This window comes from Sus scrofa, chromosome X, assembly GCF_054392235.1.
Source record: "Sus scrofa isolate SSC_HxYL_T2T_F1_AM1 chromosome X, Sscrofa_HxYL_maternal_Yorkshire_Landrace_v2.0, whole genome shotgun sequence".
Lineage (NCBI taxonomy): Eukaryota > Metazoa > Chordata > Mammalia > Artiodactyla > Suidae > Sus > Sus scrofa.
Window position 1 is genome coordinate 99,782,880 of NC_139401.1, and position 19,692 is coordinate 99,802,571.

Sequence of the window (19,692 nt, forward strand, 5' to 3'; positions counted from 1 at the left end):
CAGGGCACAGCCTGAAAGGCAAGCCCTGCAGTCTGTTTGCCAAAGCTGTACCCCCTTTCATAGCATTTTTCCTTCCACCCTGTCTGACATCACAGCGCTCTCTAAAGGTTTTGGCTTTCTGCTTCCACGGTTGAGGCAGGGCATGAGAGGCATTCTTAGGTCTTGCGGGTCTTTTATAAGTTGGGTCTATATCACTAAGAGTCATTCTGAAAATTCATAGAAAGTTGGAAACATTCTGGAATAGGTGATGTTTCTGGGTGACATCAACATAGGGCATTTAAGGAGAGGCCCATGCGATGTCTGGGAGCTCTTGAATTTAGGTCAAGCCTCCTGAAATGTGTTAAGGGTGCTTTTTTTTGAGGATTTTTGTGATCTGCCTAGCCTGGCAAAGCCCTTGTGGTCCCTTTACATGTTGATTAAAGTTCACGTGCAAATGAGGCCAGGATCCAAGGTCAAATCTACTTTGAGGCCAGTTGGCTTCAGTTTGTTCCATATCCCATGGAATCTTGCCCTCTGTCAAGGGGATCCAGATGAGTAAGGGTAAACGGCCTCACCCACATGCATCTGCGATGCCAGGACAGTGTTCCCAAGCACACAGCCAGTGATGATGCAGTGTCTTCTGCTGCAAACTCCAACACATTTTTTAGGAATGGATAGTTTCTTGTACAGAACCCCCAGTGCCTGTGCCACCCTGCCAAAGGCAAATCCTTTAAGAGCTTCCAAACTCTTTCCTGCGTAAGAAAGAGTCAGAGAGACAAAGACCGAGGCAGAGACTGAGACTGACTGTGTGCTGTGTCTCTTGGATGTTTCCTTCCCCACAGGAAAGAATATCCTGGAGATTGGATGAATGAATATGTGTCCCAGCTGTTTATCTGCTTGTATTAGTTGATAGAAAAGAAGAGCCCAGTGCCAGGTGACAGGGTGGCAGAGGATGGTACAGGGGGCTCAGGGAAGCCACATGCTCAGTACAGAAGCTTTCTGAGGCATAATTGTTATGAATCATAGAGGGTACCTATGCTAGTTGCAGAAATGAAGATACACTGGGTTTCCTTGGGAGAAAAGCAGTCCTAGAGAGTTGACGAAGTCAACAGAGGTTAGTGGGAATATGGGAAGTATGTGGGTGCTTTTGATAGTTGCTGCTAGATTTGCGATTATTCTGGAACATGCCAAAAAAGAGGAGGGAGCATGAGTGTGTAGAGATGCCCTAATGTTTACTTTAGAATCTTTTGATTTCCAAGGGTATGTGCAGGGAGCAATGGTACTTAGGGTCAGTATCTCCATGAAAGAGAGAATAAGAAAGCATGGTAAAGAAGAAAAGAGATACCGACAGGAGCCCAGTAGCGCAATGGATTCCTCAGAGATAAATACAAGAGAATTCTTGATAATTAGGCTATTGTTGCCGCTTCAGAATGATACCATTCTAGTAGGGGTGGAGGGATGAGGGAAATTGTTCTGAATTCAAGCCAGGTACTCAAGGAGTTGCCAGTTGTATTTTGGTTGGCAGTGCCAAACTCAGAAGCAATCAGGCAGGGCCTCCATAGGAAATGACTAAGCATCCCCTCAAAGATGATCTTGCCAATAGATCCTGAGGGAAAAAGAGATTGTCTCGACATTGCTGTGTGGCTTAGATAGATGTGAGTCTCTAAAGACCGGAGGTGGTTCAGCATGGTGGCCCAGGTGCTCAACAATGAAAGAGACAAGTGCACCTGCCTGATAACTGGATAACAAGGCCAGCCTTGTTAACATTCAAATATGTTATCAGAGCAGGAGGCAAGGATCTCTCTCAGGCCAGGGCAGCCAACCTCCCTCCAATGCAGCTTGCTCTGCAACAGGCATCCCTGCAAGGGTTTTGCACAACTCAGTGGAGTTTGGAAATTTGCCAACTCCATCACACTCTGCCAGCAGAGTGTAGGCTGAGACTGGTGCCCATGCCAAAGGGAGCCCCAGCTTTGAAAATTTGGCAAGCTCCTGGGCTCTGTTTTTCTGCTGGCCATTACCTTTTGGCTTGTTTCTCACTAGCTGCCTTTCTGCTCTTCTTCTTTGGAAGGCTGAGATCTCCGCTGGTTGCAGACCATGGCCCACTTGCCTGCAGGGCAGGAGAGACACAAAAATTAGTGAGGAGAGTGTGGCAGAAAGAGGTCATGGGAAGGTGCTTAATTAAGTGTGATCTCGTCTTTGTCTACTGGTGGGGGCACGGGAAGGGGCTTCGTGAAGCCTTTTTTCCCAACCAGCCAAAAGGTCTCTTCTGTGCCTTTACCCTTACTATAGAAAATATGGAAAATCACAAGTGTACTATACCCAACTTTCCTAAAGAAGCCCATCTGGTCAATAGGGTGCAAATATTCTGTTTGGATCAGAAACTGTCCCGGCTTTCCCCCTTGTCACCACTCCCTGGAGTCTTCCTTCCTGCATGGCTTCTTTGCCACTTATACCTAAGGCTCAGACAAGCTCCATAGGCTGCCACAGCAGCCAGATGAAAAGTGAACAGCATTTCAAGCTGTCATCCAGATGTTTTGTCTACCCGCTGCCATGCAGCTCCATCTTTGGGAATGTGTGTCTGTTTCACTTCATAGGAACCAAACATCTGCATGCTCAATTGCAGATTTTGTTTGTCATCAATGCCTTGAGCTTTTGGCATTAAGCCACCCATTGTCTTTTGTATCTGGAGTACTTATGTTCAGAGTCTACCTCCTCCCAACCCTCCACCTTCCATCGGCTCTCACAAAACCCAAAAAGAGAATAGAAATGGAAAGTACCCTGTGCAACTTTGTTCTTAAGCCCAAGACATCCTGGCCGCTTTGAGAAGTCTACACTTCTGCAGTGTTCTTTTCTTCCTGCCCAGGGATGCTTACAGGTAGAGACCCCAGAGAGGCCTCCATCTGTAGCCCAGTTAGTTGAGTATCAAGAACCAAGATTCTGAGAAGAGAAAGGGAATGTAAACTCAAGCTCATTGCCCCAGAGCCTGAGTGATGACCTCAGAAGAGCCAGATTTTCTGCCTCTGCCCTGCCCTCTCCTCTTTCCAATCAACCCTCCTCAACGGTGTGTTTCTCTCTCTGCCTTTCAATTCTCTTTTGTCCGTCCTCTCGATTTCTCTAATCCGTACAGGGGAAATGTGTTTACAAAGACTGAGAAAAGTAACAGGATGTGTTTCCAACTCATTAATCTGAAATATGGCCTCACACTATCTAGGCAGATCTCATTTGGAACAGTTTTAAATTGCTTAACTTAGAAATTTCAATTAGGTTTGCCCCCTTTAAGTATCAAATCTATCATTCTCTATTTTACATCACATATATCCATCCCTTAACAAGAATGACAACAACCATAATAATTAGCACATTTAATTGGAGAATCTCAAAACATTTTGCAAACATTTGGTTCAGGGCTCTGAACAAGCCCTTCAGGAAGCAAGTAGATTGAGAATACCACAAGAACCAAACTTCCATGAACAGGAAACCAGCCCACCCTAAACCTCAGATAACTGGACTATTTTGAGCCACTCTTTTCAGGAAATTATACTCATATCACTCATTTCTACATTTATCCCACACTTCTTATACCAAAGTTGGGAATACAGTCATGGCTCCATCCTTAAGGAGCTCATAGTATAGTTAAGTAAAAACAACTGTCAGGCCATGTCTTAGGTCCTAAACAGAAGCCCAAGTGGTCTGCCTCTGAAATGCTCCCTTTTCCTCACCACACCTAATACAATGTCTCGTATAGAACAGGTGCTCAGTAAAGACAGACTGTTCCATTAAGTGAAACTCTCAACCCTTGAATACTTGGAATACTCAAGTTGTCGTTGGACCTCATTTTGGTAAAACCTATTCTCAAAACTTGACCTCAAGCCCCAGCCATATTTGACTGCTTGTCTTGAGAGCTAGAGGCTATCAGGACAGCATGCCAATCCCCAAGGGAGCTTTGCCAATGCCAGGGTTATCCTGATATTTGGGTGAGTCCTGGGACATACCAGGATGCCAAAAATAATGGTTGCAAAATAGGATGGGAGTATTATGGACTCAGGCAAGTTTCCAAATCAAAGAGTAGACACGGGAGCTCCAGGGGCTCTCTGAGGTTTTGGAGCCCATCCAGGAGAATTCTTAGAATCCTAGCTCTCTGTTTACCCGACCTACTTCCAAAATTCTGCTGAAGGGAGAGAGGAGAGAAACAAGTATGCAACAACTAAAACCTAAAGCAAACTCTTTGACTCACTCTCTATCCCTAGGCAGTCCCAGAGACCCATCCCCCAAATAATAGCACCTTACTTTGGCCTTACTTGACATCTCCTGTCTTATTTAATCCTCACAAAAACTCTGGAAAGTAGGTTTATTATTAACTCATTGCACAAATGGGGCCCCTGAGGTTCATGGTGATAAAATGACTTGTCAATAGGCAGGCATAGCTGGGACTTGAACCTAACTCTACTGGACTCCAAATTTTATTTATTTTTTGCTATGACTTAGCTATATTTTATTGAGGCATAATTGACATACAACATTATACTAGTTTTAGGTATACAACAAAATGATTTGAAATTTGTATATATTGTGAAATGATCACCACAATAAGCCTAGTTAACACCTTAGACTCCGAATTTTAAATGTTCTTCCCTCGGAGTTCCTGCTGTGGGGCAAAGGATCGGCAGTGTCTTGGGAGCGTTGGAATGCAGGTTCAATTCCCAGCCCACCACTGTGGGTTAAGGATCTGGCATTTTGCTGCAGTTGTGGATTAGGTCACGACTGTGGCTCAGATCTGACCCTGGACACAGGAACTCCAGATGCTGTGGGGCAACCAAAAAAGGAGAAAAAATATTCTTTCTTATATACCACATAGCTTTTCCAACACACCGGAATCAAGGGGCAGGTCTACAGGCCAAAAAGCAACTGTTGGGACTTTTAAAGCTTGTGATCAATGAGCTTCCTGATAATCACAGGCCAAAAGAGGCCTCTATGCTGAGAAATGAAAGCACAGAGAGGATGAAGTTACCTGTCCAATGTCACACATTGAGTCATTGATGGGACAAGAATTGCAGATCAGACCTTCTGACCTTCATGACTATCAGTACGACCTCATTACTTCTTAGCTCAACTTCGTGCTTACTTAGTTGCTGGTATGTAAATGTCCACCTCGATAAGCAATGAGATCCTGCTGTACAGCACAGGGAACTATATCCAATCACTTGTGATGGAACAGAATGGGGGATAATGTGTGAAAAAGAATGTATATATGTATATGGCTGGATCCCTTTACTGTACAGCAGAAATTGGCAGAACACTGTAAATCAACTATAATGAAAACAAACAAACAAATAAATAAATGTCCACCTCTGGTAAGGACAACATAAACAGGTTGAGAACAACCATTTAGGAAAAAAACTTCTCAGAATGTAATTCTACCTAAGAGGCCCTGGCAGATATATGTGACAAGCCTAGATGTATACAAAGTCTCAGCAAGGAGTTTCAGATTTGTCCAGAAAACAGTAACTTACACAGGACTCATTCCCCATGTCAGAGAAGAGGTAATAAAATGACTTATCAGCAGGCCACTAGGAGAAAATATTGAAAAAAAGCAGAACTGGCCAGTTAAGCACTGATGGTTTGCTGCTAGTATCGTACAAGAGCAGGTTGGAGTGGGCAGCTGGATAGCCACCCAGAGAATGTGAGCTCTAAAGCGTCCTCGTTTTGGTCTCTTTCTTTGTATCCCCCACCCAGCCAATTAGTCAACTGCTCGGTGTTCTCTTCTCTCAGCCAATCCAGTCAACATCTTTGATTCCACTGAGGGAAACAACTTAAAGTGTCATCATTCCAATGAAGGAGATGGGATGAGAGAAAAGAGTATTGTTGCTGGATCCAAGCCTTGAGCTTAAGAGAAGAGGCTCTGATGAACGAATTCTAAACATCAGCCAGCTGGAAGGAGAGGATGTTTCTAACCATCAGTTTTGAAATCACACCTGGCTAGCCATCAAATGTGGTCCTTCTGACCTATGCACTAGAGGGATTCTTGCTTTCCAGCAGCAGGAAGTGGATGAGGGGTGGAGATGTTGAATTAGAATTTCTAAAGTGTGCTGATGGAGTTCCCATCATGGCTCAGCAGTAGCAAATCTGACTAGGAACCACGAGGTTGCAGGTTCAATCCCTGGCCCCACTCAGTGGGTTAAGGATCTGGCATTGCCATAAGCTGTGATGTAGGATGCAGATGCAGCTCCGATCCCACATTGCTGTGGCTGTGGTGTAGGCCAGTGGCTACATCTCCCATTTGATCCCTAGCCTAGAAACCTCCGTATACCACGGGTGCAGCCCTAAAAAGACCAAAAAAAAAAAAAAAAGTCTGCTGGTAATATCGTCTTACTGGGGATACTTGCATGCCGTCAAGGGAGAAGGAATCCTCTGTCGCCCAGTCCCTACTATATAATATCCAATACCTGCTTCTGGTGGGGAGGTGGGGGTATAGAGTCCTTTCTTTGAGTCTTACTTTCTGTTCTTACCCTTCTTCTCATTGGCCCTTCCTTTCCTCTGGGGCGCCCTCTATTCTTCTCTCTCAGTATCTCCCTCTCAATCTCTCTTGCTCAGGAGGTGCCTACAGCCCCAATAACCAAGGCCTGATGTGACCTTAGGGGAAGCCTCCCCCTGCCTCTTCCTTCAAATTCCCTGCGGTAGGAGAAACTGTGAAGCTGCAAAGGGCCCTTTTGTAGTCCTGCTTTTGTGTGTTAACCACCCAAAGATGTGATTGCTCCTGACTGGTATTTGGGGGAGGAGGACAATAAAAACCATGGAGGTGGGGGCGTATTTTTCTTTTTCAGTTTCAAAAATGGCACCTCTTCAGCTCTTAAATGAGGAAATCTGTGTCTAGTAATACAGGGAGTCAAATGCTTCAGGAAACCAAGCCACCTTTGTCCCCTGCTGAGAAATGACTGAATATATAGAGAGATCACAAAAGCCTTGGGTGATCTGATTCATTGCCCAAAGAATATTGCCACCCTCATCAGAGGTGAGAAAGGAACTTCTGTCCCCTAATAAGTGACCCATCCCCTCTGCTAGAAGATATTAAGGATCTATTAGAAGAGACAAACTAGGACTAGTCATAAAAGGAATTAGTTGATCAACTAGAATCAGGCCTTCCAATCTTTGACTTCTGAAATCCCTTTATAAGTAAATCACCCCATTTAAGGAAGGCATACCAGTGACAGAAACAAATTGCCTATCACTCAGTGCCCAGATCTTGCTTTGCCCAAGAATAATCACTGAGGAAATAATTTTCATGCACAATGGTATCATAGAAAGAGTACTAAGTGAAAATTTAGGTTTCCTGGGTTATGGCTTGATTCTATTATCAATTGGCTAGGTAACCCTGATCAAATTAACTTCACCTTTTTGAGCCTTGGCTCTTCATCTGGAAATGAAGGAGTTAAATTATCGACTCTCTAGGGTCTCTTAAAATGGGGACAGCTAGGGGCCCTGGGGTCATCCAGAGGAAGATGAAAAGAATCCAGTGGACATAGCAAAAAAAAAAAAGAAAGAAAGAAAGAAAGAAAAATGAAAATGACTCTAATCCTGAATCCCAGATCAAGTGATAATCCCAGCAGAGAAAAGGCACTACAAAATGTTTGTCTTTCATCAGAACTGACTTTATTCCTCCTGGTCCTTGGGGAAAGCTATAAAGCGTCTCTGTAAACATGGGGTCAGTGTTGTGAATGCAAAGTCAGAAAGGGAGGCCACCAAGCAGATGGACAGAAAACCCCAAATCGCCAATACTGTACCTTACTGAACAATGCCTGGCACTGCTAAGTACTAAATGAAATGGAAGTTAGAAAATGAAAATAATAGGGCAGCTCACTGAAATGCCAAATTCTGGGCATTTTTTAGGACAGAAAAAAAAATGCAACTCCTAGTCTAAAATGCGCAGAGGGACTTTTAACAATCCTCACTGTAGCCATGTTTTAAGGAAATGAAAACTGAGGCAAAGGGGAATAATCTTTTGGGAACCACCAACAGAGCTGGAAATTCTGTCCAAATGATAGCTCCATGTCTCAGACACTCAGAAACTCTCTCGGCAGACCGTGAGCTCTCTAGAAGCAGGTGTGTCCAAGTGGTTGGACTCAAAAAACAAAAGGACCTTATACTTTGAGCTCTGTCCTTCCTCTAAGCTCCACTTCATAGCCCTCCCTCAGGGTTCGGAGGATTGTCACTGTGCTGTGACTGACATGAATGCGATAAGCTGCGAAAGAAAGAGAGGCATGACTTTGGATCCTTTCAGATAAAATCTGTGAGAAAATATTAATGTAATAAATGCTCCTACTTCTAAATGAACTAGACCTTAAGCAAAATCCCTGGGAGAGCGAGCTTTCTGTTTCACAGGAGGAGGCGGGCAGTGATGACCTTCCTCTCCAGGCCCAAATAAAGCATTGGTTCTATAGCACCTATCAGCCTCCTAGACACTATCTCGGAGGAAAGGCCATGCAATAGAAAGGTGTTAATTTAACTCGAAGGTTGAAATGAAGAAACTAGCAACCACCACTTTCCTCTCAGCTGAAACGTGACCTCCTCTGAGGGAAGTTAGGCTTCAGCAGCCACCCTCACAGACCGTAGCTGGGGCTGAACTCTCAAGGTTTACATATCCTACTGACGAGACAAAAAGGGGAGTTCCCATCGTAGCTCAGTGGTAACAAACCAGATTAGTATCTATGAGGATGTGGGTTCAATCCCTGGCCTTGCTCAGTGGGTTAAGGATCTGGTGTGGTCGTGAGCAGTGTTTGTGGATCACAGATGAAGCTCGAATCTGGCGTTGCTGTGGCTGTGGTGTAGGCCTGCAGCTATAGCTCCAATTCGACCCTAACCTGGGAACCTCCATATGCCACGGGTTTGGGCCTAGAAAGACCAAAAAAAAAAAAAAAGAGAGAGAGACAAAAAGGTGTCACTTAAACTCATAAAACTATCTTTTGATATTTCTGTACTTAAAACCTCAAGGAGAAATGTCCTAAAACTTCTGCCAACATTTTCGGGTGACTGTCCTTTGGGTGGGTGTCTCTAGCTATGTGTACACACATGAATGTATTATTTTCCAACTAATGATCCCAATCAGTTGGGATAAGAGCTTTACATGGCAAACTATGACTAAAACTTCTATTTAGAAATTAAGTGTAAATCTTTGCTGAAGAACAATCATTTAACTGAGGTCGGATCCTTGACTGTCCAGAAAAGTGTCATCCTATGAAGTAAGACCTCGTTCAAGTTGAGTGTTCAATAAAAGCCCTAGACATTCTCACACACACTTGAGAAAGTAATTCTTTTAGAATCAGAGTACAATCTGAGTAGGACAGCAGGGCTGAAAAGAACTGCAAGAAATTTCTGCTGGATGTTCTCATAATGACTTTTCGTCTCTTGACAACATAGTATTGTTTTCTGCGTCTCCCTCGTTAACTGATGGTTACCCATAATTTCTGCTCCAAAAGGGTTGTTCTATTCTTAAAAGTCACATGCTCACCTTGTGTGTCCCTAGCCATCCCTAGGTGTGCCATTCCACTAGCATCTGGTCATCGTCGTGAGGGAACCTTTCAGTAGAAGAACCTTACTGATGGGGAACACACAGCTCAAAAAAGAGAGAGAGTTCATTCCAACCACCATCCAGTTATGTGGCAAAAAAGATCACTCCAGGGCTGGATCACTAGTCACTTCCATTCCAGAATCAGTGGATTCAACTAAGCATAAAGGAGGTAGTGACGAAATTGATTTTTTAAAAATAGACCAATGAGTACCCTAGTCTCATATCCAACAGAAGGTTAGAGGCTACCTCTTTACAGATCTTCAATCAGTTGCACTGCTTAATGTCATATTCCGGTCACAATGATTAGCTTCCAGAAAAGCACTCTAACCAGTTCCTCTTGGGCAGAGACCACATACACAGGCTGCTTTTTATCCTTCGCAATGCCTTCCTTGCATAGTCAGTGCTTAATAAACACCTGCCATGCATGATTCACTCCATTTTCTCCCTCCTAGTTGATCACTGGATGAGGTGCTACCTGAATTTGAAAAATCACTTTCGGCTCTCAGCTCTATATTTCCAATGTGAAATGTGTGGCATTTCCCTGGTGCAGCCAGCATATGCCTTTAGTGTTCCACAAGCTTACATCAGTCCAGAGTACTATGCCAAATCTGCATTGTGGTTCCATGATCAATTTCACTTCATCCTGGGTTGCACTTCAAGAACAAAGTTATATGCATGCAGCAGTTCCTGTATGACTACTTTCATGGCCTCTGCCATGTCTGGGGAGTTCGAAGACTTTCCCAGATGTCAGAAAATTTATTCTGACAACAGCCTCTAATTTCCGTGCTGCCTCCTTAATCATGGCAGCACAGGCTAGATTGACTAAGACTGGACCCATTGTGCAAGCTTGTTTCTGCTTATGAGTGATGAGGAGTGGGGTCAGACAGGGCGCCACCCACTGTGACATAGGCCACCATATCATCAGGGACTACTTTGCGTACATTGCTGAAGTTTGAGAAGAGCTTGTCTTGCTTAGTAGCTGCCAGATCCAGGGCTGCAAAGGGACTAAGTGAGTTTTTTAATATAAAATCCATGAAAACTGTGTATAGAATCTATTGTTCGCTATGCTTTTTTAATACTAGCTTGAACAAATTGCTTGGCTCAGCCGTGATATAGGTAAAGCACATTGTGATTCTGACATTGCCTTAGTAGTGGCAGAAAATAACAAGAAAGGGTTGCCAGTAGCAGACAAATGGCATAATAGCTTGTACAGTTTTCTTTTCAAGGAAGTGGGGAGGAAATGGTATCTTTGATACCATGCCTGTTTTGACAGAAGCTAAGGGTTTTATATACAGGCAAGTTGAAATTAATTATTTCAGAATTCCAAGCTCCTTAGATTGAGGGATTATTGGTAGCTAAATTCGAGGGGGCTATTTGATGAAGCCAGAACTCCTGGGGTCCTAACTAGTTTAAAAGAGGACCAGAGGAGCAAACAAAAACTGGCTGGGAAGCAACTGGCTCTGGGTGTGTCTCCGCAAACTAGTTGAAAAACTAAAAATGTCAGTCCCTTATCTATTTCTTTTTCAACATGAGACCCCCAAACCCACCAGGCTGGCCAATTTTTTCCTTTACCAAAAGGATATTTTTTAGTTGTTTTGATCAAATTGTCTGGCTGTTTCAGTGTCACCTAACTACAGCTTCATTTCTGGAACAAGAAAGGTACATCTTCAATCCAACATCACCCCCTACTGGTTTAGCATTAGGGACCAAAAAAATATGTGTTAAATTTCCTTCATCTTCTCAAATTATCTTTTATTTTTTCTTTGAAACATTAAAATATCTCTCTGCTCTCTCCCCTCTCTTGAGGAAGAATCACTTTCCCAATAGTAGGAGATTACCATCCTATCCATTCCTCTAGAAGTACTCACGTAACCCTGTTGATTCCATCCGAGAAGCTGTGTTCACACTGTCTCCAAACAAGCAGTATATGGGCATGGTGAGGCCCACCACTCCAGCAACAACTGGCCCTATAGAATAGCAGGCAAATGGGATTACAGTCAACAGGTGTGCATCCAATGCTATGAGAGGAACACGGCCAAGGGAAGGAATGTAGCTGCGTAAAAGAATAAAGTTGCCACCAAATAGCTCTGAGAATCTGAAGAAAATCTTATAATGAGTAATGAATTCTTTGCCCTACAAGAAAGAAAATTTGTAACGAAGCAGAAACGACTAACCTTCTGATTTATACCTTTGTTCCAAGTAACAGTTACATCCAAGATGCTTATATCTGTCAACAGGGACAAATAAGCATTCAACCCAATCAGAAAAGCCTGGGCAGAGACTCAAGACCCAAACATGTTTGTTGCAGGGAAAAAATATGACTCTTTTTAATGCCTTAGGGTTGGAAGGAGGGATCTCAGAGGGCTATCTGTCTCCCAAATTGTATCTTTTAAGAGAATTATTACTAAGACAGTTGGAAAATCTGAGAAGTAGAGTTAACGTTCAATCATTTGTGTTAGGGACATGGAAGAGTAGTACATAAAGATAACCTGAGAATATTTTCTGTCTGCCTTTGGAATGGCTTTTGTTTTTTTTGGGGGGGGGGTTAATTTTTTTATAGTTGTTATTTCCCCAATACAATTTTTTAGGCTTTTGTTCTTACATTTAATATGGCCATGTTAAGTGTTCAGAGAATGAACATTACTTGAAAACATTACAGCACCCACACTGAAAGATAGTTCAGGAGGATCTAGAAATTTCTCCACCTTCACCTTTTTGGTCTCTGTTCTGTTTCTATGTGAAAATTGTTCAGCATTATCTTTTTGCTGTTTGCTGGGTTAGAGAAAATAATTGTCTTTGCTTTGAAAAGTTCTTTTAGAACATTAATTTTTAAGAATAAAAATAATAACTACAAAGGTTATGTTTCTCGTGTTAACTCATTTTTAACCCATTAAGAAGCATTTGTTGAGCACTGGACTAGGCACTAAGGGGAGAAAAAAAATAAATGTAGCACAGGGTCTCAGTTCTCCAGGAGTTTATAGTATAACTGAAGAGAAAAGACTACCAAACCAGAAGCAATTAGGCAACAACCCAAGACAATGTATGGTTGAGGCAAGATAAATGGTACAGGCGCAAGTGTTGTAATAATTTAGAAAATTTGGGAGGGTGCTTATTAAGACCTGTTTCAGTCAAAAAAACATCCAATGGAGAAGGTAAGATTAGGTTTGGATCTTGATGGGTGGGTAGGATTTGAGTAGGAGACAAGGGATATGAATCAAAGGTTTGTGGTTGGGAATTAACATGGAATTTTGGGAAGCTCTTGGAGAAAGCCATCTGCCTAGTTCAGGTGGCTAGGAAGAACCTGGAGACAAGGTTAGTGGTAGGATTGTACAAAATGGAAGACTGAAACACTAGAGAATTTTGAGCAGGGAATTACATGATGAAATTCTTTTTATTTTCCTTTTTTCTCAATCAGTGGTAGAATGCATTGAAAGGGGAGAAAGTAAAACCAGGGAAATCTGTTAAGTAGCTGTTGCAGTAATTCAAGCACAAGGTTGTAAGTATTGGAAAGGAGGTGATGATGGATGGGGGGGCAGCAAAAAGGAGTGATAAAAGAGAGACATGGAAGGAGAACCAAAAGACATGTTGGCTGTGTAATTGACAACCATGATGAAATTGTCATGGGCTTAAGAGCTAGCTTTTGCTGGTTTTTTGAGAAAGATGACTTGACGTTTTAGATATGCAGAATTTGAAGGAACAGTGAATCACCCAAGAAGAAATGTGCTGAGGGGGGTTGATGATATGAAACTGAAGCACAAATAAGAGGCAAAGGCTTTCCTTTAAAAGACTGAAATCTGCTATGTAGTAAGCATTCAGGATACAAATGTGAGTAAAGTCTGGTTCCTGCCATCAAGGAGCTTATAGTCTAATGAAAGGACAGGCAAGCAAACACAAATTATGATGATGATTATGAGAAGCATAGATATAAAGAAGCAAGAGTGGAAGCAAGAAGATGCTATTGCATATGCACAATGTGGTATGTGGAATGACTGGCCAACAGGGACCTGCTGTACAGAACAGGGAACTCTACCCAATATTCTGTGATAATATGTATGGGAAAAGAATCTGAAAAGAATGGATGAGCATGTGTAACTGAATCACTTTGTTGTACAGCAGAAATTTTCACAGTGTTTAAATCAACTAGACTTCAACAGAACTTTTTAAAATGAAAAAGTAAAAATGTACTTTTAAAAAGATGTTTTGCAGTAATCCAGGCAAGAGATGGTGGCCTAGACTTGAGTAATGAGATGCAAGAAGAGACAAGACAGAATCAAGAAATACTGAAAGGGTTTGCATTTCTCTAATAATCAGGGATGTTGAGCATTTTTTCATGTGCTTGGTGGCCATCTCTATATCTTCCTTGGAGAAATGTCTATTCAGGTCTTTTGCCCATTTTTTCCATTGGGTTGTTAGTTTTTTTGCTGTTGAGTTGTATAAGTTGTTTCGATATTTTAGAGATTAAGCCCTTGTCCGTTGCATCATTTGAAACTATTTTCTCCCATTCTGTAAGTTGTCTTTTTGTTTTCTTTTTGGTTTCCTTTGCTGTGCAAAAGCTTGTCAGTTTGATTAGGTCCCATTGGTTTATTTTTGCTCTTATGTCTGTTGCTTTGGGAGACTGACCTGAGAAAACATTTGCAAGGTTGATGTCAGAGAATGTTTTGCCTATGTTCTCTTCCAGGAGTTTGATGGTGTCTTGTCTTATATTTAGGCCCTTCAGCCATTTTGAGTTTATTTTTGTGCATGGTGTGAGGGTGTGTTGCAGTTTCACTGATTTGCGTGTAGCTGTCCAGGCTTCCCAGAAATTCTTGCTGAATATACTGTCTTTTTCCATTTTATGTTCTTGCCTCCTTTGTCAAAGATTAATTGACCACAGGTGTTGGGTTTATTTCTGCATTCTCTATTCTGTTCCATTGGTCTGTCTGTCTGTTTTGGTACCAGTACCACACTGTTTTGATGACTGTGGCTTTGTAATATTGCTTGAAGTGTGGGAGAGTTATGCTTCCTGCTTGGTTTTTGTTTTTCAGAATTCTTTTGTGGTTCCATATAAATTTTTGGATTGTTTGTTCTAGTTCTGTGAAAAATGTCCTGGGTAATTTGACAGGGATTGCATTGAATCTGTAGATTGCTTTGGATAATATGGCCATTTTTACAATATTAATTTTTCCAATCCAGGAGCATGGAATATCTTTCCATTTCTTTACATCTTTTTTAGTTTCCTTGATTAATGTTTTATAGTTCTCGGCATATAGGTCCTTTGCCTCCTTGGTCAGGTGTATTCCCACATACTTGATTTTGGGGGGTGCAGTTTTAAAAGGTATTGTGTTTTTTTATTCCTTTTCTCAAGTTTCTTTGTTAGTATACAGAAATGTGACTGATTTCTGAATGTTAATCTTGTATCCTGCTAATTTGCTGAATTTATTGATCAGTCCAAGTAGTTTTTGGGTTGAGTCTTTACCACCTCATACAAGTCAGAATGGCCATCATTAATAAGTCCACAAATAACAAGTACTGTAGGGGGTGTGGAGAAAAGGGAACCCTCCTGCACTTTTTGGTGGGAATGTAAGCTGGTGCAACCACTGTGGAGAACAGTATGGAGGTACCTTAGAAAACTATACATAGATCTATCATATGACCCAGCAACCTCACTCTTGGGCATATATCTGGACAAAACTTTCCTTAAAAAAAAAAAAAAACGCATGCACCCGCATGTTCATTGCAGCTCTATTCACAATAGCCAAGACATGGAAACAACCCAAATGTCCATCGACAGATGATTGGATTAGGAAGAGGTGGTATAGATACACAATGGAATACTACTCAGTTGTAAAAAAAAAAAGAATAAAATAATGCCATTTGCAGCAACATGGATGGAACTAGAGACTCTCATACTGAGTGAAGTAAGTCAGAAAGAGAAAGACAAATACCATATGATATCACTTACATCTGGTATCTAATATACAGCACAAATGAACCTTTCCACAGAAAAGAACATCATGGACTTGGAGAAAAGACTTGTGGCTGCCCGGGTGGAGAAGGGAGTGGGAGGGATCGGGAGTGTGGGGTTATCCCATGCAAATTATGCTCTTGGAATGGATTTACAATGATATCCTGCCGTGTAGCACTGAGAACTATGTGTAGTTACATATAACAGAGCATGATAATGGGAGAAAAAAGTATGTATACATGTATGCGTAACTGGGTCCCCATGCTGTATAGCGGGAAAAAAAAATTGTGTTGGGGAAATAACAATAAAAAAATTTAAAAAGAAATACTGAAAGGGTAAAATGTTCAAGACGTAGTAATTGGTTGAATGGTGAAGGTCAGCATGAGAGAGGAGTCAAGGAGGATAACCCCCAAACTAAATGGAATAACTAGGTGAATGGTCATAACAGCAACTGAAATAGAAAATAAGTATAGGTAGAGCATCAGAAACCAATGTTGTATAACCAAACAAGCATGGCATATACTGAAGCCTCAATCTATTTGGCAAAAATACTGGTTTAGAAAAATATTGACTCATGAGTATCAGTGCCAAAAATGAGAGCGACATTTATAACTATAGCGGGTTAAGAACCTGACTAGCGTCCATGAGGATGTGGGTTTGATCTCTGGCCTCACTCAGTGGGTTAAGGATCTGGCATTGCCGTGAGCTGTGGTGTAGGGTGCAGATGCAGCTCGGATCTGGCATTGCTGTGGCTGTGGCGTAGGCTGGCAGTTGTAGCTCCTATTCGACCCCTAGCCTGGGAACCTCCAAATGCCACAGGCGTGGCCCTGAAAAGAAACAAAAAATGAGGGCCACATTTATAATAAGAAAGCAGATGTCACAACAGAAGAGAGAATATAGGAAAAATACTGGTTGAAATGACCTAACTTAGTAATTGCAAATATAAGGGGATGCTTTCAAATATATTTTAATCAAGGTAAAACGCAATTCTGATCTTAGTGTCTTAAAATGACATTGATGGGAGAAACAATGTTTCAGAAAGAGACCCATAGATAAATTCTTCAGGACTAATGCTTTGTTAGTGTGAATATGCATACTTGGTGTGTGTATAATTTTGTATTTTTAGTTAAATTTTTTAAAAATAATGAATGAATAATGAATAACAACCAGTGCTATTATAAAATATAGGCATCAGATTTTAGTGCCAGCATGTGCCTTTGTGTTTATAATTATAACATTACCGGATGAAACCAGATGATATCTAGCACAGTGTGCCAGTAGGTGATTCACAATAATTTGAATATATTAAAAAAGTGGTAGAATTGAACCATAACATGGCACATTGTAATATACTTAAGTTGATTTTAAAGGAATGTGTAAGGTAGCAAGGTCCACATATGATCCATCATGCCAGGATACAAATTAACTGGGTAAAAATAAGAAACTATAAAAACATACAAATTCTGCGTCTAATACTTTTGATATTAGTGATATATTTTCAGTAGAACAGCATTGTTTGTCAAAACATTAAAAGTTGTCAGTTTGAATTTCATTGTTTTTATTTTTTGATGCTTTGTTCATTGATTAAAAGAATATGTATTTAACATACAAAACTCTAAGTACAGGAAGAGGAGGCAGGTTATGTGGGCAGAAAAATCATTCAGTTTTGAATGTGTAAAATCTGAGGTCCATGTGGAACATTTAAGTGGAAATGTCGGCAGCAAGTCTGATATATAGGAGTGAAGCTTAAGGGAGAAGACAGGTGCTGAAGTTGTAGAGTTGCAGGTCACCAGCGCACAAGTGGTAGTTAAACTATAGACACAAATGAGATTGCCTAGAAGAATATATAAGAGGAGAGAAACAACGGATGAGGGACAGTACCATGGGGCATATCAATATTTAAGGACCAGATAAAGACAGAAGGAATTATCAGACAATAGTAGAAAAATGAAAGCTTCGTTAGAGTGAGTTGAGAAATGAATTCCAGGGTCGGGACCTACCGAGAGCCAGGAGACCACAACTCAGAGCTTTGTAGAAAATGTGGGAGCAACCTCAGTTAGAGAACAGGGATTGCTAGGAGAGCCAGTACATGAAATGGAGAGGAAGCATTCAGAGAGTGAAGAGCAGGTCATAAAAGCCAGTTGAGGGAGAATTGTCAAGAATACCAAATGCTGAATAGATAAGGGCAGACTAGGACTGAGAAAAGTGGTGTGGGCCGAAGCCAGATTGCAAAGGGGCTGAAGAGGGAGTGGATAGTGAAGAAATGGCATACTGTCCGTCATTCTTCTCTGACATTTGGTAGAAAAGGGATGAAAAGGATGGGGAAGAAAAGGAGCCTAGAAGAGCAAAGCAAAGATAAAGAGGAGGAGGGTGGGGAGAGGAGCAAGAGAGGCTAGTAGGTGAAAGATCTATGAAGATACCTGTGAATGTGTGAACATAGGTGGAAAGGGTGCAGTGAAGGGGAGTCCTGAAAATGTTCCAGCAAGTGAGGAGGAGTGTGGGAGAAAAACTATGCCAGGAGTTGAGATTTTAATGAATCGAATTAATTATCCTAAATACAACATACACAGGCTGATCCCGTCTCATAGTCAAACGTGGAAATGATGGCTATAACAAGAAAGATAGACTGGAAAGGTTCGGGACCTAGAACAGGGGCTGGGAAGAGAGTAAACTTAGTCACAAAGGAAGGATGCAGCACTTACACACCTGGATATTCCAGCTGCCAAGAATCAAGGGAGAGCTACCCTCTTCCTCCCGTTTTTAGCCTTCCCTTGAGGTGTGTGGGAACATCTTCTCTTGCGTTAGCTGGTGGTTGTTACCTGAGTGCAGGCCTATTGGAATCCGGACTGGCATCTCTGGCATGTGCTGCATCTTGAAGGTACCCACAGAGCTCAAGATGTCTAGGGACATGTTTGCAGTCTCAGTTGTGTGCCTCCTGCCATTCCTCTTTGGGAGGACTGAGGCCACCATGTAAGCATCGCCAGTGGTCTCTTCCTGGAAATCAAGGGAAAGAGAATTAGGAAGCAAATAACGTGTGTGTGTGTGTGTGTGTGTGTGTGTGTGTGTGTGTTCACAGAGCTTAAAGGATAAGATGGAGAGTAGATGTTCTTCTTGTAAAGTGAGGAAGCCCAAGAGAGGCTGTGATTGCTTCACAGGCCTGGCTGCACATTGAGATAACTTAAGAAGCTTCATTTAAAAAAAAAAAAAATACTAATTCTAGGTCCCATACCCATAGATTCTGTAGTTACTTTGCAGGTTCCTGGTTGGCCCTAGAGAATGATCAGGCTCCAAGTAATTCCCAGGGCAAAGGAAAAGGGAGATTTCTGAGACTGACTGGGGATTTTGGTGGGGGATGAGCAGGCTTTCCCAGCAAGCATTTCTCTAGATGATGTCTGATAAATGAGCTAGGGCAGCCTTAAGGCAAGTATAGGTAAAGGAAGGAAGTCAAAGATTCTGTTCCTTCTGCTTCACCTTGCAAATATGATTGAATTAGTTTTGCAGTCTCCTTGGGTGTGAGAACTTGGCCTTTGCCCACCAGCTCCCTCCTCCTCTCCCAGTGCCAGTGCTCTAAGGAGCAGCAGTACCAGGCTGTGCAGGGGCCAGTTAGAACGGGACACTTGTACATAAAGTCAAGTCTGTGCTCCTCATCTTCCCCACAGAAGGGTGCTCACTCTTTTAGGTGACTAGTAAGGGGAAGTTTTTCCAGTAAATCCAAAAGATAAGTAAGGGGAATGGACTTCTATGAAGTGTGCCTGTCAGGATCTGCTAGTGCACGTTTAGATCCAGTTAATATCTGTGTTCTCCTAAAGAACTACACTCAGAAGGCCATAGTTAAGGGCATAAAACTCTGAAGTCACACAGCCTTGTTTAGAATCCCAGATGCACCATTTACAAACTGTGTGTCCTTAGTCACATAACTTATCCTCTCTGTGCTTCAGTATCCTCATCTGTAAAATAGGGATAGTGACAGCACCTACCTCATGGAGTTTTCTAAGGACTAAGTAACTTGATATACATATATCACAGCACTTAAAACCTGCCTAGTGGATGATGAATACAAGTCATTGCCGCCATCATCATCATCATCATCATCATCATCATCATCATCATCATCGCCAAACTGACATATACCTTGAAATAAGCCATAGGACTGCGGCTATGACTCAGCCCCAGAGAAAATTTAGCAATCAGCAATAGACTCCCTCAT

The 19,692-nt window shown here is 41.9% G+C and overlaps 1 protein-coding gene across 1 annotated transcript in view; it reads right to left on the reverse strand.

The window, feature by feature from the left end:
* Nucleotides 1-516: 516 nt before the first annotated feature.
* Nucleotides 517-19,692, reverse strand: part of GUCY2F (guanylate cyclase 2F, retinal) — a 91,974-nt gene continuing 72,798 nt past the window's right edge. Inside the window, 6 exon segments of the mRNA XM_021079862.2 lie at nucleotides 517-731; nucleotides 1,998-2,087; nucleotides 2,171-2,258; nucleotides 8,121-8,215; nucleotides 11,410-11,508; nucleotides 18,305-18,479. Coding sequence (XP_020935521.2) covers nucleotides 517-731; nucleotides 1,998-2,087; nucleotides 2,171-2,258; nucleotides 8,121-8,215; nucleotides 11,410-11,508; nucleotides 18,305-18,479 — 762 coding nt within the window.